At 46.8% G+C, this 23,983-nt stretch overlaps 1 protein-coding gene across 1 annotated transcript in view; it reads right to left on the bottom strand.

Annotated features, from left to right (window-relative positions):
- Positions 1–15,089: 15,089 nt before the first annotated feature.
- The window catches only part of PAPPA (pregnancy-associated plasma protein A, pappalysin 1), a 182,973-nt gene continuing 174,079 nt past the window's right edge, over positions 15,090–23,983 (bottom strand). The window contains exon 22 of the mRNA XM_009994319.1: positions 15,090–15,197. Coding sequence (XP_009992621.1) covers positions 15,090–15,197 — 108 coding nt within the window. The remainder of the gene's footprint in view (positions 15,198–23,983) is intronic.

Genomic DNA, 23,983 nt, shown 5'->3' with positions numbered 1-23,983 from the left:
AGCCTCTCCTTTTTAATCTTTTCTTACTGATTTTCCTGGACTACACACTCCAAAACCCTGGGAGAAGGAGATGCCCTCTCGAAGCCAGAGCCAGGTAGAGGGGAGCTGCTGGGCACAGTTTTTTTCCTGCCCTGCCTGCCCTGCCTGCCCTGCCTGCCACCAGGCAGGAGCTGTGGGGCGAGGGGCCCCGGTGCTGTGGTGGCCCCAGATGGCAAGAGGAGGTGGGGCAGGTGGCTGGTGACACCACATTGCCAGTCAAGGTCCCAGCAGAGGATGCCAGGCAGGTGCCAGGACTCTGCAGGCAAGCTGGGCTTTTGTACCACTCTGAGTGGACGGAGCAGCTCTGTGCACAGCCTTCATTTGCAAGGCTCCTGGCAGCTTGTTCTGTGCATTAAAGGTTCATATTAAGTCCGTCTTTGTTGCTCCTTGGTGTTTCTTCCTGACACCATGTCAATACCACCTGGGCCTTCATGAGCTTTCAGTAGAGGACATCCCCAATGGCTGTCTCCAGGTGGGATGTGGCTGAGATGAGGGGCTGTATCAGGGCAGTGATGCTGACCTCCAGAGCTGGAGGGGAAAGTGCAGTGTCTGTGTCCAGGGTCCTCTCCCTCCCCAACACCCAGCTCGGCCACCACCCCCCGTGGGAGCTGGAGGCATGTGGGAAAGCCCAAGAAGGAAGCCAGAGGCTAAAAAGACTTGGAGAACCTGGTTTCTTTTACTGTCAGATGTGGGTTAGGCTGGCCCGGGATCCCTGTGGGTAATGGATTTCTCAGCCTGGTAGCCAAACCAAAAAGTGTGGGAGGGTGAGAGGGGGGAAAAAAAACAAATATCAGATCAGCTCAAAACTATTGCTTTTTCTTTTTAAAGCAAAACAATGAACCTGGAGGGGGCAAAGGGAACAGTATGGGTTGGATCAATCAGTTTAAACAGCCCAAAGCAATAGTTTTGTTTACTTTTTCAGGTTATTTAACCCTTTAATGTAAAAGCAAACAAGCAGGAGGTAAGTTTCAAAATGAAAATGTTTTGAAAGCAAAAAGCGAGGGAGTTGATGCAGAGGAAGTTCAGCCAGAGACCTTTTCTTCTTGAGCTAAACTTATTTGCCTGATTTGCACCCACTCAAAAAAAATCTGATAATTTCTCCCAAACTGCTCTTTCCCCTTTCCCCCTCCCTTTTGTTATGTCTCTTCACTTGTCTTGTGCCACATTGATGTTGCTGGGAAGGTCTCCAGTACCTGGTCAAAGTCTTGCTGGAGTTAGCAGAAAACTTGGCCTTGATGTAGCAGCCTGTGGAGCAAGTGCCAAAGCATTGCAGGTAGCCCGAGGTCTTCATTTTGAAGCTCAATCTCTTTTTCTGTGAGAGGGAGAGGATGGTGACACTGTAGCATCTGGGCTATGGCCACCATGTCACTGAAGCACAAGGGTCATGGAGGGACCATGATGATGTGTGTGTTAAAACCTCGCTCAGCCCCCAGCACTGCTGCTGCCTGTTCACCACCCCTTTGCCCTTCAGAGGTGGCTGGTGGCCATGGAGTTTTGTTGTGGGGATGAAGGAGATGACAGTGACTTGCATTTACTTGGCCAGAGCTGCTGAATACTGGCATGGGTCTCAGCACCCCCCAGCACCAGCCAGGCCTGCAGCAGGTCTGTGAGCCGCAGAGGTGCTGGAGCTCACAGGTCTTGCACTTCCTGAAATGGGGACACTGGTGCAGGAAGAAGCGAGACAAACTCGGCTCAGCTTTGCTACAGTGTAAAACAAAACACAGCAAAACCCTCAGAGTGCACATGTGCCAGCATCCCAGCCTGGACCTGGACTGGTGTTTCTGGCACCAGGTTGTCACATTGAGCTGCTTATTTCATGTGCTGCTGTGACATGGTATATGCACTGCTGATGGGGGGGAACCCTAAATCCCTCTTTGGAGGCACTGATGTCAATCCTGGACTGATCCTTCCCTCCTGGCAGCTGCAGGGCAGGCAATGGTCCATTGCCCCATGGGATGGGTCCCCCTGGAAGTTGCACGTGTCAGGACTACCAGGGCCAGCAGCACCCACAGAGCCTGGCTGGGTCCAGCCCCACAGGCAGGTGCACCTCCAGGTACTTTGAAGCTTCCTCACCTTCTCAAGGTTCAGCTGTGCCTTTCTCTGTATTTTACAAACACAGTGTTTTCATTTTGCTTGTGTGTATTTTTTTAATTTTTTTTTGCTTGGAAATGATTCATTTCTCTGCAAGGTTCATGCAGTGTGTGCTGTGGTGGGAGCAGCTCTGTGGGTTCTCTGTCAGTGAGAGCCAGTGTCAACCAACCTGGGGAACAAACTGCTCATGTTTGCTGTAATGCCATCCATGGGACTGGAGGCAATTGTGTGTGTGACAGGGTTAAAGCCACCCGTGGGACTCCTGACCATCCACACTCCTAGTGTGGTGCTAGGTGTTAGGAATAGAAGATGGCAGCCAAAATAGAGGGTGACTGGCTGAAGGCCCTTCAGCATGTTTTTCTGCACTCTGATACAATGAGCTCCCCCACCGTGGTGTATTTTGCACCCAGGATACTCATCAGAAGAGCTCAAAGGGAAGGGGCACAATCCACAGCATCGGCCGTTTTGCTGCACAACACCATGGAAAGGGAGACCTGCAACTCTGGTAGCACTGACTTACTGCTGGGAACAAAACCTGAGCAGCACAAGGACAGGCTGGCTGTCCCCCAGGCTCCATGCTGCAGCTGTGGCTGCTGCAGAGATCAGGGGCTTCATTCTTGCTGCTTACCTTGGAAGGCTGCTGAAGAACTGAGCTTCGCATCCATGGTGAGCCTGGCCCTGGTGCAGGGTCCGTGCACAGAGCGAGCTGTGTGAGCTGTGCTAATATGTACACAGCAGGTGGAAGAGTCTAGACTCCTGGGCAGGAAGACTGTGGAGTTTGATGGCTGTTAACCTGTCAAGAAGCACACCTAGCTCCCAGATCAAAGCCAGAAGAGCCTCTGGCCAGTGATGCTGCCCAGCACAGTGTACCCAAGCCAAACAAAACCGAGGAATTTGTCGAGGTTACACATCCGGCAGCGCAGCTGAAAAGAAGGGTCTGTGTTTTCTGGAAACTTTAGAGAATGTAACCCTCCAGCTTTCAAGATAAACAGTTGTAGTCACAGCCTAGCAATGCTGGCAGTGGGACCTGTGCTTCATGGTGTGCGTGAGGATCCCCCCCTGCCTTTCTTCTGCCTCCCTTTGGGAAAAGGGATCCTTGCTCCAAAGAAAGTTGCTGCTACCCCAGAAGCTGGTGCTTCTTGCTAGTCCATACCCAACTTTGCTGTGCCACCAGCCAGACTTTGGCAGAATTGGGGCCAACACTGACCTGGTGGAGAGGAAAGCACGAAGAGGTGAATGAAACATGAACAGTGAGTGGGAAGAGGGGCAAAAAGATGCCCTCACCCAGGTGTAATGGATAAACAATCACTATTTCCAAAAGCTGCAGTTTGCATTCTAATGTGAAGCTGGGACAGGGGGCATCAATAGCTCCTGGATGGAGTCACCAGCTTTTGGATGATTTCAGGTCAAAAGGAGCAGTCTTCTCCATGTGCCTTTGCAGTGAGTAACTGCACCAATGGAGCAGCCACGGGTGCTTGCAGGGCATCTGCTGCTCCCTGCACAGCCTGCCCCTGCTCCCATCCATGGACACCCTAGCACCCCACAAATTCAGCATCAGGAGATGGCTGCTCTGCAGACGCTGCTCACTCTTCCTTTTAACAAACCTATTTACTGCCACTTTCAGCATCCCTTGAACATCTCATCAGCCAGATTTGGGCACCCCAAATCTGCCACTTGTTTGGCAGCTGAGAGCTGGTGACAGCTGCAGGTCCTCCTCCTATGACTGCATGGGGCTGCCCCCCCTTCGGGAGCAGAGTGGCCTTGAACAATCCCCATTGTCCCCATGGCCATTGTTCCCTACCACCCTGGTCCCAGGCTCTGCAGCTGGCACAGGGCACAGAGGGGCCGATTGTTTGGGTGGTTTGCTGCTGCTGACACCACTTTGGGACAGCTTCTTCCCATGACAAAGGCCTCTGGAGTCAAGTGCTGCATTTGCTTCTGTATTTATTTTGTTGGTTTCTGCTTTTCCTCTCTTCTTCATTTTTTTTTTTATTCCATTGATTTTTTTTCTTGGTTGGATGAGGAAAGCTCTGCTGAGGCTGGGGATGGAGCCAAGGGAGGCTGTACAGCCTGGGCAGCCCAGGGCCCCCCTGTCGTGGGAAGGGGTTCTTGGGCTGGATAAAGTCATGCAGTAACACTAATGCTTAGCTATGCCAGTGGCCTGTGATGTGATGGATGCCTTGCTGGCCTGCCAGCTCACACCTTGTTGCACTGGGAGGGTGTAAACTGCATGTTGTACCTTCCGGGCTGGAGGCAGGATTAGCTGTCCAGAAGCTGAGCATCACCAATGCAAAACATTTTGTGTACTGCAAGAAGCATAGGAAAATATTTCTGGTTTTTGTGTTTTTATTGTGGGATTTTTTTTTGTTTGTTTGGGGTTGTTGTTTGTCTTTTTTTTCCCTAAGCACACTTGGCCTGTCTGTCTCCCCCACTGTTGGTGGCCATGATATTAAGCCAGGAGAGACCATAGCACGTAGTCCTACTATGGTGGGAGGGACAGTCCCTGGGCAGCTCTGGCCCTTCAAGTGTCCTTCACAGGACTGGGGCAGGCAGGACTGTGCCCAGGCACCAGGAGCTGCAAAAGCTTCGAGGAACAAGTTGAGTGCTTCAAGCTTTGGCATTTGTTATGGTGCTGCAGAGGTGAGGAGGCTTTCAATGCTTGGATGGAAAGTTGCAGTATTAAATAAGGGGGCAATAAAAAGGATTCCCTTTCCCTTCCCTGCTCCTACCCACCCTCCCATCTCTCCAAGCCTGTTTAGCAGCTACTGAGGCATGGAACCTTCACACCTTATGGAAACCCAGTCGTGTCTGGGCTGGGGAAAGACTGTGTTGTTAGGATGACGTTGAGAAGAACCTGCTTATTTGGATCGTGCCTGTGCTACAAGGTGAGTGCCCAAAGACAGAGCTGGCCTTTGAAGTTTACCCTGAGCCATCCCTGTATTTCAACTCTTCCATCAGAAATGCTAACAGGCCTGAAGCATAAATGGGTTCATCCCTGTGGGCTGGATGGTGCTAAAGGGGAGAAGCAATGAGCTTAGTTAAGGGGCTTTTCTGCTTCTCTAGAAATCTCTATGAGTTGGGGAGTGATTTATATGTGGGCAAACTGTCAGGTAATGCAGCAGGACACAGGGTGGCTGGAAGTGACCATGTTGCTGTTTGGACTAGTTCTTCATAAGTAAAATGCTCAAAAAGTTGGTGAATAACATTTTATCTGCAAAACCAAAAATATTAATTTTGCGAAAGCTGTTTTTAACCACTAATGATCCTCTCCAGGCCTGAGAGAAATCAGCCAAATGATTCTCAAGACCTTTAAAACTATTTTGACACAGTATTGCCTCACTTGTACTTAAAAAAGAATTTAAGACCCTGGCCCTTTGACTGCATTTTATCAGAGAACTTAGGCCAGTTGTTGACTTGAATGATGCAGGCAGTGGTTATTCCAGTTCAGGGCAGAGGGAAAATCTGGAGCCATTGCAGTGTGGTAGTTAGTGAGCAGCAAAAAAGAATTCTGGCCTGGGAACTGCTCACTATTATTTACCTTCCAGGTGTGCACCTTGGAACCTGAAAAATTAAGAAATTGGGATGGAAAAGCTCAGGAAAATATAATGCTGGGTTTCAAAGTGTTTGGGGGGTATGTGTGTGTGAGTGAGCACATGGGCACACGTCTGCCAGCTAATGCACCTGAATGTTCATTTGATCTTACATGGAAATGTTTTCTTTTATACTTGCAAGTAGTTTCCTCTATATTCCAGTCTTTCCATGGAAGATTTTTAGGCCTCTGTGTCTTTATGTCCAAATTGTTCAAAGTTGCTAACAGCTTCATTTTCCCATTACCACAATTACCAATGCCATACTTGTTTGAGAAGCTGTGGCTTTCAGCTGGGAGAGGATTTTGTTGTATGAATTCAGAGCAATTTCCTTGGCTTTCATATATAATTAATGCAGTCATCTCCTTTTGATTTAATGCAACCAAGTGGAGCTGCATCTGGTGGCACAAGTGCCTTGCAGTCACTTCAGCACATGGGTGTCATGGAGAGGCTGGTGGCCCAGTCTGGGTGACTTTGAGTGTGTCATGAAACTCCCTGGGCTGGTCACCACACAACAAGGTCACTAGCATTACTGCTACAGGGCAGAGAGGTCAAAGCTGCTTTCTTTGCTGGGCCTCTGCCAAGGTTATCTGCTGGTGGCTACAAGCCCTGTTGCCATCTCACAGGACAGGGGATTCAGCCTTTGCTCAATACATGTATTGATTTTTAAAAATTATTATTATTTTCCCCTTCCTCTCCCTGTCTTTAGCAATTGATTGCCAGGCAGACATGCAAACTGGACACAGAACCTGTTGTTTTGCCTGTGCACATCAATGGATGGTGCTGGTGGGGCTGTGCCCACAAGAGAAGAGTGGAGCAGAACAAAGCTCAGCCCAGAGGAGTGAGCTGCCTGCTGAGCTCTGCCTTGGTGGGACAATCCCATCTTAGAGTCCTTATTAATGCTTAATAGATAGTTCAGCACACAGCCAATTGATTTGTACATTGCTGTAGACACAAAACACTTACTACATTGTTTATGGGTCTTTTACCTACAGTATGTTCTATTGCCAGGGCTGTTTGGGACGTGTCTATATCCTATTAATAATGCATTTACCATAGACAAAGATGGTATAGAAAGCATTTTGTGCTCTCAGTCCTGCTCTTTCATTCTCTCTCTCTCCCCCTGCTCAATATTTTGCAGTCGATTTTGACAGTTAAAATGCAGAACAATTTTTAACTGGCTCACTCACGCCAGTGTAAAAAATAATAATCTATTCTCATCCTTCATTCTATTGTCCCCAAACATCCCATGGATTGTGTGGTGTGGAATTAATTTATTGTTCAATCCATGGGCCATTTATGGCTTATAGTATCATTGGCACAGCTTTCAAGGGGGCCAAGGTGGCGCCAAACAGTATGGCAAATATAATTAGCTGGCATTATAGCCCAATGGTGACTAAAGCCACTGCAAAGGGAAATGTGTGACAGGGAGAGCACAACTAGGATTTAATATTCCTGCCTCCCATCACCCCCACCATGCACCTCTTCCTTGTCGTCTACCCATTCTCCCAGCTTCTGTGTCTTGTCAGAGCTTTCCTAGGGTGTCAAATCATTAACGAGGTTGGGAGTTAACTGAGTTAAAAATGAGTCTCTTTAGGCTCAGGGTTCAATAGCTGTCAGGGCTAAATGGCCCGTCCCGACTGCTCGTGCACATGCCATTTGGAGCTATCGCTGAATCACTTCACATTAGGAAGCTGAATCCATACAGATTTCTGAGGACAACAGCACCAAGTCCTTTTCCTTGCCAGCCACAGGAGGACTGAGCATGCAACTGGCTGGATCCTGCCCCGTGTGGGGCTGGGAGGTCCCACTGGAGCAACCATGGTGCCAGGGAAGCCTGGGCAATGCGGGGCAGGCCCAGTGGGAAAGGTCATGGGCTGGAATGGGGCCAAACAACTTTGCCATGAGTGGCCAGCAATGTAATTGTAGAGCCCATGCCTTTGCTTTTGGACCTGGGTGTGCCTGTAGGCATGCAAGGGAGATGTGTCCATCACAGCACCAAGGACAAGGAGGAGAAATACACAACTTCACTGTGCGTGACCCAACTCTGACCATGGGTCTGGACCAGGACAGGCTTTACCATCAGCAGATGTGCTCACTGTACGTACCTTACAAGGTTTAGTGTGAAGGGGCTGCAAGCCCAGCTAGCTCTTGACTACAGGAGATTGCCTTATTCTTGTGTGTTGTCTTCTTGTATGTCAAAGGCTTTGTGCTGCACAGAGCTTTTAGCTTTCCTTCACACCTAGGTAGGTGGTTCAAGGCAAATTCCCATTGGGATTCGTTTTCTGCGTGGCCATGTTCTGCATCTGATGGAGAAGGTGAGCAGAGACCACAGACAACTTTAAAAGAAAATGTATTTTTAAAATTATGTGTCATGCAATCAATCAATCATCCAATTGTTTTGGTTGGAAAAGCCCTTTAAGACATAGAGTACAACAATTAACACCATCACTAAACCATGTCCTTAAGCACCACATCTGTATGGCTTTTTCAACATCTCCAGGAAGGTGACTCAAAATATATGAAATCCTGAGATCTCATTGCCCAGCACACTGGTAGGTGAAGCTTTCAGATTTTCCAGGACTGTTGCTGCAACTTCTTAATAGTCAAAGCACTGAAGCATCCAATCTTCTGTTATTCAAGCATCACTCACACCAACACCTACAGTGGGCACCAGCCTGATGAGAATGAAGCAGGACCTGAACAGCTGTGGCAGAACCCAACCTGGAAGTGAAATGAGCTCCTGGGCTCACATGTGGCTCCAGCTGGTGCTGCTGCCTCCACCCACTGCAGCCTTCTCTGACAAAACACCAACCCCCTCACCCCAAAACGAAGTGCTGGAGCACATTGAGAGCACATGGACACACAGGGTGGCCACTGCAGATGCGGGACCCCACAGCCCCTCTCACCACCCCACCCTGGGGTTACCCTGATGTGCTCGGGGCCAGCTCGACCGAAAGCAAAGGAGACATGGCAAGAGCAGACAGTCCAGTTCAGAACTCTTTAATACAAGCTTATATTGTTTGTGTTTCTGATTCATTGTTCTCCCAACATCTGGGGACATTAACCCTCATATGTGTGTGAGCATGTGTATGAAGATATATACAAAATCACACAGTTAAATATTTAAGCATACAAGGTATTATATATTTATATAATATAGAACTTTAGGGTATAGGAATCAACAATGGCAAAATATTTCTGATGAATCTGAGATAACTTCTTTTTTTTTTTTTTTGAGTGAAACATGACCTGTTTTTGAAAGACCAGAGGAAGTTGTTGTTTATTAAAAGAAAGAGAAGAACCTGTATAAAGAAATTCTGTGAAATTGATTCGTAAAAAAAAACCCAAAACCTCATGAACCGAAAAAAAAAAAAAAGGACAACTGTTAAAAACTGTATTGAAAAAAAAAAATAAATTAGATGAACAATTGTGTAAATATAAATTAAAAAAGATGACAATCTTAATAAATAAGCTTTACTATTTACATCTTTATATATTGCTTGGAGACTTAAATTAGATCCGTTAAAAACAAACGAACGCAAAATAAAACCCAAAATTGGAGCAGCAAACGTACAGGCGTGAGGTACAGAATTAAGGGTTGAACTGTATTTTGCTTGTTTCTTTTTTTTTTTTTTTTCTCTTTTTTCTTTTTTCTTTTCTCTTTTTATACAGTAGACCAGTAGAACTCTTGTGAAAATAGATCCTCAGCACTTCATTGGAGTATTGGTTGACGTGGCTTCCAAAAGGTGCCAAGAAAGATTCCATAATAATAATAACAACAATAATAACCATAATAATCATAATAATTATAACAATAATAAAAAGATACAATATGATACATAAATATGGAAGAGCAGTTGGTAATATGAATACATTTTTCTCTAGACGAGATCACAGTTTTATTTGTAAATATTACACTGATATATATATATAATATTACACATATAATATTATATATATATCATATATATATTTATATATATATTTATATATATAGCACGGCTCAATCCTGCTCCCAGTGAAGTCAACAACAACAACAAAAACCCCTGTTGACTTGATGGGAGCAAAATTCAGCCTCTCATCTGCAGACAGGCAAGTAATTACAGAGGCCATACAATGCAAACTCCGCAATGGTTCCAATTCCCTCCTTAGTTGCTGGTGAAATGTTTCATTAAAGCCCTGGTTCTTTGCACTCAGAAGATGGAAACTGGTGGCTGAATTGTGGCCTCACCAAACGAATGAAAACCCAAAAGACCAAACTAGAATGGGAAGCAAAGACAACTTGGACTCATTAGCTCTGCATCTCGACCTAACAGGACTAACACCACCACCACCAAGGAGCACCAAGACTCCTCATCTGACACCTGAAGCCAACCCAAGCTCTTGTTTCTGGCCTCAGAGGAAGCAATTTTTACTCTTAGTGAATCTTGGATGTGTAGATCAGGTAAAAAGGGGAAAATTCAGTTTGCCAAACTAAGAAACGAAGTGTCACATCTGACTTTTCTCCTGCTAAAATGATCAGGGTGTTTGAACACTGGTTCCCTGGATGGCAGGAACAGCCCAACACCAAACCCCTGTTGCCCAGAGGGACCATAGCTCCAAGGAAATATAACTTGGGCTACCTGGACCTGCTCCTGCTGGAGGCACAGCCCCAGTAGGGCCATGGCTTTCCCAGGAGGATGGAATGATGTGAAAGAAATGCAACGCAAATCAACTTAGTTGCACTGCTGAGACCAAAATGGGGCCCACAGCCATGAAGATTTCAAGAGCGTATCTAAGCCAGGCAGATGGGCCTCTCCCAGTGATACCAACATGCCCATTGACTTGCACTGGGACATCCAGGGATCAGGCAGGGGAGGGCAGGATGCTGCCAAAAGGCTGGGAGTTTCCAAAGCATCCAAAAACAAGTTCAAAGGACAAGCTACCATCTCTGAAACCCTTTGAGCATCCCAGCCTCGGCTTAACCCAAATCCCTCCTGTCTCCTAGCTTGGCCTCGAATGGGGATGATGGCATTGGAGTGTGGGAAGGGGACAGTTGGCACCCCACTTCCCAGCCTCGGGAATCACCTGTCTCCTCACATAGCAGCTTTCTCCTTCCCCCACACCCCCCCAACTCTCAGTCTCTCGCAGCTCTTCCGGATTCAGACTGTGCAGTGCTTCTGAGTGCAGTAATTAGAGCACAGTGAAATACTGGTTACATGTGTATGTACAGTTGGATAATGTAAAACAAAACAAAACAAAACAAAAAAACCAAAAAACCCCACAAATACACACTTAAAAAAATAATCTGAAAAAAAAAAAAATAATAAACTCCATCCCCATCCCCCCCAATCAACAATATACTGAGGAAAAAATACCTTAGCCTTAGTTCCTGGACTTATCACAAAGCACAAGGAAAACAAAACCAGACAATGTTATAAAACCTCATGGTACTTCTAGGGAAATCTACACTTAAGTATCTAGCTCTCTACTCAGCTGGCAGAATCAATGTTTTCCTTTCAAACACACAAAAATAGGCTTTGCTCTTCTTGGATTTGGATTATGTGGGTTTTCTTTCCTCCTTCTTTTTTTTTTTTTTTTTTTGTGTGTGTGGTTTTCTTTTATTTTGATTTTTCTTTCTCTCTGTAAAGCCTCACTTGTTATTTTTTCCCCCACTCAAATCAGTTGCAGCAAGAAACTTTTGTTTGCTCTTGGACTTTCTTTTCTTTTTTTTTTTTTTCTTTTTTCCCTTTTTTTTTTCTTTTCTTTTTTATTTTTTTTTTCCTTTTCTTTTGTTTTTCTCCTTAAACACAGGTAAAACCTAGAACAAACCGACAGTTACAACCAAGTGAAACCGAAACCAGAAGGGAGGTAGCTGGAACCCGACTCCAAGAGTCCTCTGGTGCCATCCTCCTTTCTCAGCCTGGGTGGGGAGAGGGGACACAGCGGGAAGATGCAAGAAAAGCAGGAGGACACCAGCTCAGACCATCTGCAAGAGTGTGGGGAGGGAGAGGGGTAGCAGCTGATAGGAGTTTCCCACCCCACCATGCACCATTCACCGCTTTCTGCTCCAGCTTTCCCTCCCACTGGCCATGGACAGCACCCATGGCTGGCTGGTGGCCCCTGGTAGAGTTCAGCCTTAGCTCACTACCTGTGTCAGAGAAGATCTTGGCACTAATATGACCTGGACTTCATGAGCAGCTAAATTTCCTCAACATGGGCACCCTGTCCTGTTCCTCCAAGCTTCTTGCTTGATGTTTTTCTACATTGGTTTGGTGGGCACAGATGGTGAATTATGTCCTCATCTCTCACGCAATGTCCCACCAGTCGTGGAGGGTCTTCCCCAGGTATTCCACTGGGCATTCAAGGCCATTACAGTGGTAGATGCTGCAAGGGCACACCCAGCTGGCCTTAACACAGGATGGGAGGCACAGGAGACTGGGCAGGTGTCTATGCCCCACAGCTCCTGTCTCTGCACTGTACAGCACCTGAAATGCAGAGGGCAAATCTTTGCCCCAGTGCAAACTTTTCCCAAAAGGAAAACAAAACCAAACCAAAACAACAACAAAAAAAACCATTGGATTTAACATGACTCAAAACAGAACAACTTCTGCTCCTGGCTTTGTCAGCCCTGTTGGAGAAGACAGAGAGTGCCAACACAGCAGTTGGAAAAAAATTAATATATCTAATAGCAGCATGGAAAGCCTGCCTGTGGGAATGGGAGTTGGGTCACCCCTGGACTGCAGGAGTGAAGCTGAGGTGTGAGGCTGTGCTGGCAAGAGGCCACCATCTCCCTTGAGCTGAGAAGGACTCCAACTCAGCAAGCAGAGACTGGCCCAGGCCTTCCAGAAGACCTCAACAGACCCTGAGCTGCTGGGAGCCCAGAGCAGCAAGTGGCAATAATGCTTATACAGACCTGTCTCCCCTGGGCAATGCTCTAGGTGGGAAAAGCAGATGGAAAATCTCCTCTGTGCTGACCTGCATAACTGAGAAGTGGATTTAACAAACTGAACTATCAGGATGCATTCAAGACCTGACCTGGGGCACCCTGCTGGGACAAACCCTGATGGGGTGGAGCAAGGTGATCATGCCAAGATGCCTCAGGCAGGGAGGGCATGATGTGTTGGCAGTCTGAAAGGCTTTTGAGGTTGTGACCTCTTTCTGGTGGGCTGGGTGGCACATACACAAACTGCCAACACAAAAGAGGACAAAAGGAAAAGCTTTTCACAATTATTTACTTCCATCGTTAATTAGGTGGCAAGGGGCAAAAGTGGAAGTTTTGCCAAAGCCCAGTTTTTGCCAATGTTCTCTACACCGGAGGATGTTCAGCCTAACTCCTGGGAAGGAGCCTTAATCCCACTGCACCTCCCTTTCCTGTGCTCCCACACACAGTGAAGGCAGAGCCACCTGCACACCTCCCATGGCCAGGCCTTCTCTGGGGTAACTGGGAGCTCCACAACAGAGAAGTCCTCTCCTTACAGCAATCATCTCTCCAGGCCTCTGTATTTTAGGCCTTGAGATTAATCTCTGTTTTATTCCAACAGAAACAACCCCAACAGTGGGTGACAAGAGCCTGGCTCCTTGTGCCTTCAACTCTGTTGGCATTCCATTTCTAGATCTCCTACCCATTTTTACATCCCTCTCCATGAGCTAAATAACCTTCCCTTACCCTTCTGCCTTGCTCCAGTGCCTCCAGTTCAATCAAGCAGGAGTAGGAACTAGATCTTTCCAATCTGTCCTTACCTGGTAGATTGTACTATCCAGGAGAGTCCCAAGGAACACACAGACTCAACACTTGGAATGATGCTCTTCTGGATGTGTGTTTTTCCTAGCAGGAGCCTGAAGCAGCAGATGAGCCCAAGCCACACTGGGATTTACAAGGAATGGGTTGTAGCAGCAGCACTAGATGCACTGGGCACCTCAGTGACTCAGTGTGATGAACCCTATGATGAAATTAGTCCCCAAGGGTCTAGCACAACATGTATCCCCCTGGGCTGAAATAGGAGGATGGAGCTGTACAACAGGGCAGTGTGAGGTGTGCTGCAGCTAATGCCCTTGCTTCTGGAAGGTTACAAGCAGCTAAGCTCCCGGTCTAATAAACGTGTCCAACCCACTGGCCTGGCAGCTTAATACTGACAAATATGTCCAAAATCCTAATACTGTCTCCTGCGGTCCCTTCCCCATAACATGTGCCTCTTCCTCCTCTTTTTCCCTTCTCCTAAGAAAACAGGAGCTTGAAGTGGCTGTTAGATATATGCCACCAAAAGAGGTGGGTGGAAAAGTTCTAGAGAACCACTTGGCTGGGTGGAGGCCAGAAAGCAGATTCCTTTGGCTGGCTGGTGTCCTGTTTTCTTGCCCCAATGCTGAGGAAGAGACCAGAGGGTTTGAAAGGCAGGTTGAAGGAAAGCTTTAAGGCAGACTGTTTGGTTGCATGGGGTTGTTTTCACCCTGTCCTGACAGTAAGGAAACAAGTTGTATGGGACATAGCAGCAGGAGTAGCAGCAGCAGACATGCTCAAATGACAAGTGCAGGGGCGAGTTACCCTCTCTGCTCTTCAGAAGCAATCATCCACATTCCTCAATGCCAGTCCTTACAATCCCCGCTCCCTGATTCCACCATGGGACCACCTGCCCAGCTCCACACAGAAACATCCCAGCAGCCGTGCAGCTTCCAGACAGGCTACGAGGGGGCTTTTTGTTGGCTTTTTGAGGGCAGGGGGAGAAGGAGGAGCTGTACAGAAAGGCCACTGCAGTCTGCTGAGCTGGAATTAACATTCCTGTGAGGAGCAGATCCATCCCACATCTCAATGGCTGAGCATCTGGCAAGTCACTTGCCCAGAGGCACAGCCCTGTGGAGATCCCACCCCAATCAGTGCCCCGAGCATGTGATACCTTGGCATTCAGCATCAGAAAAGGCTCTGCTTGGAGTCCTCCAAGAGCACAGCCTCTTCTATGAACGGTCTGAGTTATGAGTGCTGGAGAGGGGAAAGTGTTTTTGTGTTGATCATAATCTCTCATCTTTCTCTCTTTTTCTACTTCTTTCTATAAATATGTGTACATAAATAGCTTGTTTCTCACCTTGAATATAGATATAAACTGGTCAAATTAGGTGGGCATAACATGCTGTTTTGATACATGAAAGTCTTCTCGACTTGACTCTTGGTTGTTTGTTTCTTGTCATCATTATTTAAGATATAGTTAATACATAAACCCCTACTTTGAGTCCTCCTTGGACAAAAATTAAAGGCAGACTGGTTGAATTCTAAGGGTCCCTGGTGCAGAAATGCCATCCAGTTGAGCAGCTAAATGTTAAAAACGATACCAAAAGGGATGTGGTGTCTCTCCTAGCCTGCCTTGAGCAGTGTGGTCCTCCATTCCATGACACTTGGCATTACCCAAGACTGAAGCCCCGGAGGTCTTTCTGGGTGTGCTCCTGGGCGTTGGGGTCCCGGCAAGCACATTCTCCTTGTAGGTCACAGGACATAGGGAAGGGAGTAACCTGGGGAAGGAAACCAAAGACACAAAGACATGAAGTACACACCTACAGCATCCTGGAGAACAAACAAGACCGCTGGAGGGATATCTTCAGAGATTAGCTGCAGCCTTCTGCTGTGATTTTGTTTTTTATTACAGTAATTCATTTTAGTGCTGAGCTGGTGGTGCACTGAGGCCTCAGGTGAGCTACTTGCCCCCTGAGAGAGGCTGTGAAAAGTGTACAGAAGAACCTGTTCAACTCACGCAGTTACCAATCAGCAGATACTCCCCTAACAGTTCACATCAGACACATGAACATGGCTGACTGGGGAGACAAATACTTCTCAGGCTTTTCTGGGTTACTTACCTTACTCTTTGATTACATTAGACTATTGACCTCTTCTGAAAAGCTGTCCTTACCCCAAAGGCAACAAACACTAAATGACAGCAAAGTTACAAGGCCCTCATCTCACATGACCAACTCAATCACCAAAAGGACTGAGTCCAGTAGATCCCAACTCCAGTCTTCTCGTGGCACTCCTATCCACCTCCAGCTTGGGGATTTTGATGAGCCCTACCATCATCTCACTACTCAGTACCATTTTGCAGCAGGGCCTTATGGCTGGGGGTTCATTAGTGCACTTAACTATGAATGTTCTTGGTTTCAATTCCTCAGGGCAGGAACTGAACCAAACCCTACCAAGCAGAGCAGTGAAGCAGTAAGAAGACTGGCAACAGAGAGACTTCTCTAAATACCTCTTGTGTTTAAGGTCAAGGGATACAGCTAACGGGCACTGAGGAACAGCAAAGGAATGCAAGTAAGAGGCTGCTACGTGCATGATCTGTCTTCTGTCCATGATCTCTGTAGAGAAGCGTGGGAAGCAGCTGAAACAATAGCCTGCAGTGCCTGGCTAGTGGAAGTTGATTTTGGCTTATTGCATCATGGAACTTACATAAAGAAAAGGGGATGGGGGGTGGAACAGTGCCTTGCTTGCCCTGAAGTGAATTCCTAAGAATGTCTCCCATCTGCACAGCCTGAGCAAATGACCTCATTCCCCTCCACGCTCCTTCCAAGACAGTGTCACAACCTGCTCAGACGTTCCCAGCAAAGGCTGCACGCGCGGCCCGTCTGCTGCCCTTGGCTGTGCTGCCACATGTTTGCTCTCTCTTTCATAAACACTTTCCTGCAGGCTATGAACCTTTGGTCTGCCTGTTCCATATGTATCATCAATAGCCCATCTAGGAATGTGGACCATGCATTTTGCATGAACACAGCTGTCATTTCCACCTAGAGCTTCCACACGTGTCCCTGCACGCCCATCTCCAGCGTGCCTCTCTCCTGATGCACAGCAGAATGGGATGGGGAGGTGTGGATCTTCATTTTGCAACTTGGGAGCCTGAGGCAGGAAGATGCTGACAGAGACAAATAGCCAACACTCAGCACCAAATCAGGATTTAGAGAGCCTCCTCCCCTTGCTTTTGACTTCATTCCCAGAAGACCTGACCCTCCGGGTAGAATAAGGTGATGACATCATCAAGCCACGGCCTTGGTGACTTAGGAGCTCAATCAGTGAATAATCAGTATCTACAAATGTGCAAATATGGAGGTTGCAAAGAGAAGAGATAATCCAAAAAGTTAAAAGCAAAATGATTGGAAACTGAAGAATTTTATAAACTGCAGAAAACAATAGGAGCTTAAGGCTCACTTGAGCCAACAGAAGCAGCCAGAGCAGGGATGTCTCATATCAGAATGCTGTGAATGTTCTTAGATAGGAAAGCAGAGATGTCTGCAAACAATGAGGTTTGGGAAGGAGGCTGAGGAGGGATTGTTTAATGACCAAATTAAAATACTGGAAAGGCAAAAAGAAAAGATACATGAAAAAAAAACAAACCACATGGTTTATTTTTGTTCAATGTAGAAGGAAACATTTTGGTTTAGATTATCTGCTACAGTTCATGTTTGACCTTTCCCTCCAAGCCACACAAATAAAAAAGATTATTTCAGAGCAAAAGTTTTGTCTTGAAATAAAAACTGATTTCACTCAGAAAATGCTCAAACAAAACTTTTAAATATGTCTGGCATTTTCCTCTATTTTTTATCCTGAATCATTCAGCTCAATCTGGTTTTGGCAATGATTTTGACTTGAAAAAATCCTCCCTGATGTACAATGAAGCTACTGGTTGGAGGCAAGACCTGGGAACCTGATTCTTTCATTTGTCTTGATCAAGCTTTTTCCTCTCCCTGGCCTGGATTCCCTGTGTTTATCTGCAACAGTCTAACAAAAGTGATTCAGTGGCCCCTGCATTCAAAGGAGAGAGAGACAGGCTCACAGAAGATGTGGATGCCCATCTTGCACTGAACACATGACAACCACACTTGGGCATTTTGGTAAAGCAGCTGAAATTATCTGTGACATCCTAATCTTGCCTCTGCTGCTGGCCATGCATGAGTGGGACAGTGAAAGGTGTTGCAGGCACAAAGATCCCATCAATGCTGCCATTTCACTTGTGGTAACCTTAGAGCCAACAGTTAAAATCCTGCACCACTGTGTTTTCAAAATGCCAGCTCACATTCCCCTAGTCTACCCTGTGGGCTGTGCTGAATTAATGGCATTAGAAACCAAAACTGGCATGAGCTTGATGTTGCTTTGAAGTGACCTACTTTCTTCATTCCCTCCCATTTCTCCTCATGAGTCCCTTGTTTTCCCCTTTGCTTTCTTAGAGGTCACAGTAAGTGTGTGCACTGGAGCAACCTGAACAAAAGGAGCACAGGAGAGATTAGATGGCTGCTACATTGCAGCCAATTTCTGGGGAGAGAGAGCCAGTAGAAAAGAACTGTTTTGCTGTGTGTTGTCCTCTAGAAACCCTTCGGTCTCCTAACAGTGGTCACAGACAGAAGAGCAGAAGCTGTCTCCCTGAGGCTGAGCTGTGACCCCAAGAGGAGAGGGTTTCATGGCTCAGCAGCAATCCCAGCAGTAGGTAGCCTGAGTGTAGGACAGTTTCTCCCTGACCAGATTAGCCTTATTCACTTTATGTCCCTTACAGAGTTGTTGGTTTTTTTTAATGCAATTTGATTTTTACAGTGCTATTGTCCAGATAAATGAATTGTTTTGTTTCATGGCAGTGAGCTCCAGATATCAGTTTTCTGTTATGCGAAAAGGCAGAGATTTCAATGGGTAACACACACATCCACAGTCATATTAGATGAGACAAATTTTGCCAAACAACAGCAATACAGGGTTTCCACTTCAAACAGCATTTCCAACAAACACACATTTGAGTTCTCCAGGGACCTGATTTACACAGGTACTTGAATCCAACCCACACACAGCATCTAGTAGGACTGTCTCAAGCTCAGAGACACCGTACAACCCCTTAGTAGAAGGAGTGTCTTTTGCTGTGGGCTCAAACCACTTCTGGGGGGACAGAGCCATGAGTAAAGCTGATGGTTGTGCTAGAAATAATAAATGCTGAACCTTTTTCTGAATGTGGAGCCCAGATATACATACTGCAAGATTACCAGGCTTTTCTTTTTAAATAGGACTGTTAAAGCCTAACTCATTAACAGATTATATGATCTGCACTGAAATTTCCAGATAATCCATTGCAGTATTAAAGAATCAGCTCTGCTTCCTTCCACCTGCCAAGTTCTGTGTTCACCCTGCAGAAAACCTGACTGATATCCAGGAGGGCAGGGAGAAAAAGCTAAAAATTAAGTTTAGACCTGGCTTGGTCATTTGAAGTATTGCTGAGTATTGTCTCCTCAGATTAACTAAAATAGGTTGAAAAAGGCACAGCTTTGCACGCCTACACACAACCCCTACATACAGACACATCTTCTGGAGATGATTTGGGGCAGAGCCACAGTGTGGATCTGGGGAATGTGGGTCACACCTGACCAGCACTGGACCACAGACTGTCTTCAAGAAAAAACAGACACAACCTAATTCATGTCCATCACCCCAGCAGTGAGCACTGCCTGGCACACCATAGCCTGAATGTAAAGGAGAAATTGCAGCAGGTGTGGGCTTATGGGCTAGACAGGAGGCTGGCATGGACATCTGGGGTGTAATGCATAGGAGGTCTGAGATATCTCCACTGTGACCAATTCACAACCCACACTGCACAGCATACAAACCCATACTTCCATTCTCCACAAAGGAATGGGAACCCTCAGCATCCTCTCCCACGCTAGGAGGTGACACCTTCAATAAAACCCAAGGTCTCTGTTGGAAACAGGATGGCATTTGTCCTTGATGCCATGCTCCTGACTGTGGGAACAAAGACAACAATACAACAGACCAGAGCAGAACTGGGAACCAGGTCCTGACATGAGTGACAGACCACAAATCCTTGCTACATGGCATCTATCTAAAGAGGCTGGTGACATACCAAGACAGATCCCTGCTGAGAAAAGCCAGCCTGTAAGGAACCGGTGGGAATGTTGACAGGAGAAATCCCAGACAGGTACAGGGAAGGATGGGAAACAGTTCTGCACAGGGTCGGAGCTCATCCCTCACACAGGCTGGTATCAGGTTGACCTGTGCTTTCCACCCAGTGCACTTGAGGCTGGTTCACAGCAGCACCCGGGCAGGCAGAATCTGGCCTGGGGAAGGGTACGGGTTGGAGGCAGGGGGGGAAGGAGAGGAGGAGGGCTGCAAAGTGTTGGGAAACAGCCTGTTGTTAGATTTCAGCCCTGAAGTGTCTGCGAAATCTCCCAGACAAGCCTAACTGGAAATATGGAGGCCCTGCTGCAGACAGAGGCTCTGGACCGAGGGCGGCCTGTCGAGATAAGTGTGGTGGGCCATGCTGGCTGTCACAGCCCCACACCTCTCCAGACCCTCCCAGCTCAAACGCTGGGGAGTATTTTATTCCCTGACAAGGCCCTTGTGAGACAAAAATGCATCTTGTAAGGGTCTTCTCAGTGGTTTTTGGCATTTAGGTCACCAGAGTGGTTTTGAGATAAAGGAGGAAGAGTGAGCCCCCTTTTAACTCACGGGGCTGGTATGCAGGTTCACACCTAGGGCACTGCTCCAGAGGGCCTGGGAAAGGAGAAGATGAAGCTCACAGGAAACCTTCTCTCCCTGCAGCATATAGAGCTTTAAAGGCTTGTCTGTTTTTAACTCCCTCACCATAAACCAAGCTTTCCCCCACTGAAGCCTGCAGACATGGTGTATGTAACAAGGCACAGCTCAGCTGAACCCAACAGATGCTCCTTTCTCTCCATTGATTATAAGCTGGGAGCAGCCTCACCAGGACCGGTGGGAGCAGGATGGCCCAAAGCCAGCAGGGATCCCCGGGAAAGCCCTGCTTGTACAGATCCCCACATCCCCGCTGAGCAGAGCAAGGGAGCCCGTTTGCCAAACCACATGGAGCTCAGTTGCTCAGCTATCAGCTGCGCTTCCTACCCTCGTGCTACTGATTGTGCAAACATGAATGTAATTAGTCTAAATAATCACCAAAGATTTAATAGGAGCCAGACCACCCAGAGGCCAAATAGCTGGTGGTGTAGCAGGGAAGGTTTGTTCGCTGGTTTTTGTAACACTTGCTAATGAAGTGAGGTCGGATAGCAAAGCAAACACCCTCTACTAGCACGTCCTCTGGGAATGCTGTATGTTGTGGGAAGCCCCATGTCCCTTGAAGCCAAGAATGTTCTCTCAGGATAGGCAACATGTGCTACTACCATCACAGCTTTTAATTTATCACCGCCTGGAAAGCCTCCCTGAATGATTATGAAACCAAGCTCTAAGCCCCCAAATAAGCTTCCATCCCAACCAACCATGACTGCAAATGCTCCTCACATGGCAAACAGGCACTGAGGCCATGACCAACAGCTCATGAGTGAGTTCATCCACATGCCTGGGTGAAGCAGAGCACTTGGAGCAAGCAGCAGCACTCAGCCACTTCCAGAGGCATGAAGCAACACTCCACATTGTATCCTTCCTTCCTTCGTGCTCACCCACCATTCATTGTATCTCACCAGCTAATTATAGAGCTGACAAACACACCCAGCTGGGGACATTCAAGTTGTTGGGAGCAGCATTGTGGCAGTAACATCAGTTCTTCTGGATAAGCAGAATTTCCTCAGCTGGGGTGGTCACTTAGGCTGCTAATTGTGTGAACTGCCACAAAACCATGTTCTGCCAATGGAGCAAGACCTGAGATTCCCCAAGTCAGGTCTGTTTCACAGTTAGAGAGCTGGAAAAAGGTGTTTATTTCTCAAAAACACTAAAAAGTGGTTATTTCTGTTGTCTTAGGGGTAGGAGTGCAGTAGACCCCCCCCTTTCAGGGTAGACAAGGACAGTCTTTGGAAATCCCTCCTGGAGCCAGCAGCAGCCCCTCAGTTCAAAGCTCCTTTCTTTAGGTCTTGAATTCTCGGCCATAAAGTCTCTGAAGAGGTTTTGATAACTTGCCTATCTTTTAGATAAACAAAGCTTTGGATGAATCCCACACAGTCCTCTATCTACCGCAAGTCCTCATTTGTTTTCCACTGAAGCACTTGCTGGTTTTCCTCTCCAAGGTGTTGGACAGAAATGTCAAGAGGCTGAAGGGGCAGGACGATTTTTCTTTTTCTTTTCTAAGCGCTACGGGGCAAAGCAGCAGAGGGAAAACCTGAGTGATAACTGAGTGAGACAGGTTTTTTTCTCATGGAAGCTGTAGGTTTACCCCTTATGCATTAGAAATTAAAGGCAGAGAGGAAAGACCAATGAAATTTTGCCCTTTCAAACGGGGAGACTTTAAAACCTCTAATTCTGTGTATTTCAATCTACAGGGACCAGACTGCAGGATCTGCAGCTGAGCAGATCTGTGATCTGAGTCTGAAAGTATATAAGCAGAGACTAAAGAGAGACTTTTCTGATTTCTGTAAGGCCTTTCTAGGCAGCCTCGTCCAGGGAAAATGCATTAAAAGGAAGGCAAAGAAAAAAGAAATGAAGGAGAACAGCAACTGGAGAGAACATTTGCTGAAATGAAAGAAATAGCCATCGCCTTGTTCCCTGCAATGCCACACACCCCAGGAGTTTCATGCAGGCAGCTGCCAGCCCAGAGATGGCCAGTTATGCCCAGGTTATTTACTTTTCTCACTTTAGAAGTGTCACATAATTCATGTTTTTAAAAGAGTACCTTCTCTTATCTGTGGCAGGATACAAAGCAAGAAGCAGCTTCCTAGAGCAGCCAGGCAGAAGGGAGCTGGCAACCTGTGCTGGGTCAGGAGGGTAAGAAGATTAAAAGGAGATGGGATTTTGCTTTGTCCTTCACGGAAGACTTTATCCCCTCCAGATACATAACAGAAGCTTTCTCTCCCTTGGAGGTTGGCTGGCAATGGTCTTCCTGTCCCTCAAAGCTGCTCCTGGGTCATGCACAGGGCAAGCTGTGAGGAGCACAGCCCCATCCTCTGCTCCAAGCCCAAACCCTGCTGCTCACTCCCTCTCCCCCACAACCCACCTGCCTTGTCAGGCACTGCAGGACATGTCTCTTTGCTCCTTTGGGTGGCACTCATCCCTGTGCCAGCCCTGGCTTCTTGCCTGCTGGGGGGGGATGCTGATCAATTAGCACACAACAAATAATTAAGCTGATGAATGTCTCTTTTTCCCTCTTGCTGACTGCAGTTGCCTTGAATTTATGCTCAGAATATGACTCAATTTATTCATCGTCGTTTGTAACATTCAAAAGAGGTATTTAATGATTTCTTTTAAGCTCTCTAAGCCTGATTGTGACTAGTACAGGGCAAATACTCATTATTTCCTATCTAAGCAGCAATGCTAGTGAGTCGGTGGTTGGTCAGATAAGTCACACTGTTCCGTTCCCCTCTCACTGCAGAAATGCACAAGGTCATTTGCTGCTGTTGTTCAAATGCAAAGGGAAAACATGGCCTAAGCAAAAGCTGCATGGAAGTCTCCTGTGCATTTTCAGGACAAGAAAACAGAAGTGTGCAAAATCCCATGTTAAGTAAGAGGGTCCAGAATTAAAGGGAATACGGGTTGATTCATTTTTGCTTTCATGCAGCTTGGTTCACAGCATTGTGTGAGCTCAAAGTGCTTTTGAGAGGGTAGCGGGATTGCAGTGAAACTTAAGTCTTGACAGTTTGTGGACATTAAAGATCTGAAGCCAGCTCTTGCTTGACTGTTAACTCCTGAATCTTCACATGATGCAATGTTAATCTTCAACCCTTTCCTAAAATAATGTGCGGAGTTGCTATGTTCTGTTAAATGTGAACCATGTGTCACCTCAGCAATGGCTGCAACGGTGAGAAGATGATAAATCTAAAGCTTGTAAAATGTCCTGTGACATTTTGGGAGAAAAACAGGTGTTGCATAAATGTTAGACATTTATGGGTAAACTTGCAGGGCCTTTAAAAGACTGACACATCTGCCCCATAGTATGTAACCCCGAAAGAAAAGGAGCAAAGCAGCCTCTTTCATGTGCCTTGTTCTTTTCTACAACTGTACAAAAATATATCCTCATCTGGAATTGGAATTAAGAATGATGGACTCACCCCTCCCTATGTCTCCTCCAGGTTTTTGGCTTTTACACCCAATGTATATTTAAAAAATGTGCCTTTTTAAGTAGGTGGCAAACTGTGCTGGAAGGATTTGGTATGCGGAGTATTTTTATTCAGCTCCCTTTTCTCTCACCTTTCATTGTTTTCCCCTTTGGAATATCTCCTGTAACGCTCCACTCGTAAACCTCTTCAAAGAGAGGGCTGTATTTAAACAGTTTTGCCTGAAATCTGGTCCCAGTCAAAGGCCTCAGATGGGAAAATAACTCGCAGAGCCAAGACCCGCAGCCCCACGGCTGCTGCCGCAGGTGTCA

This window comes from Chaetura pelagica, unplaced genomic scaffold (genome assembly GCF_000747805.2).
Source record: "Chaetura pelagica isolate M959 unplaced genomic scaffold, ChaPel_1.0 scaffold132, whole genome shotgun sequence".
NCBI classification, from domain to species: Eukaryota; Metazoa; Chordata; class Aves; order Apodiformes; family Apodidae; genus Chaetura; species Chaetura pelagica.
Note: the sequence above shows the minus strand (reverse complement) of the source record. Positions and strands in the feature narration are given on the sequence as shown.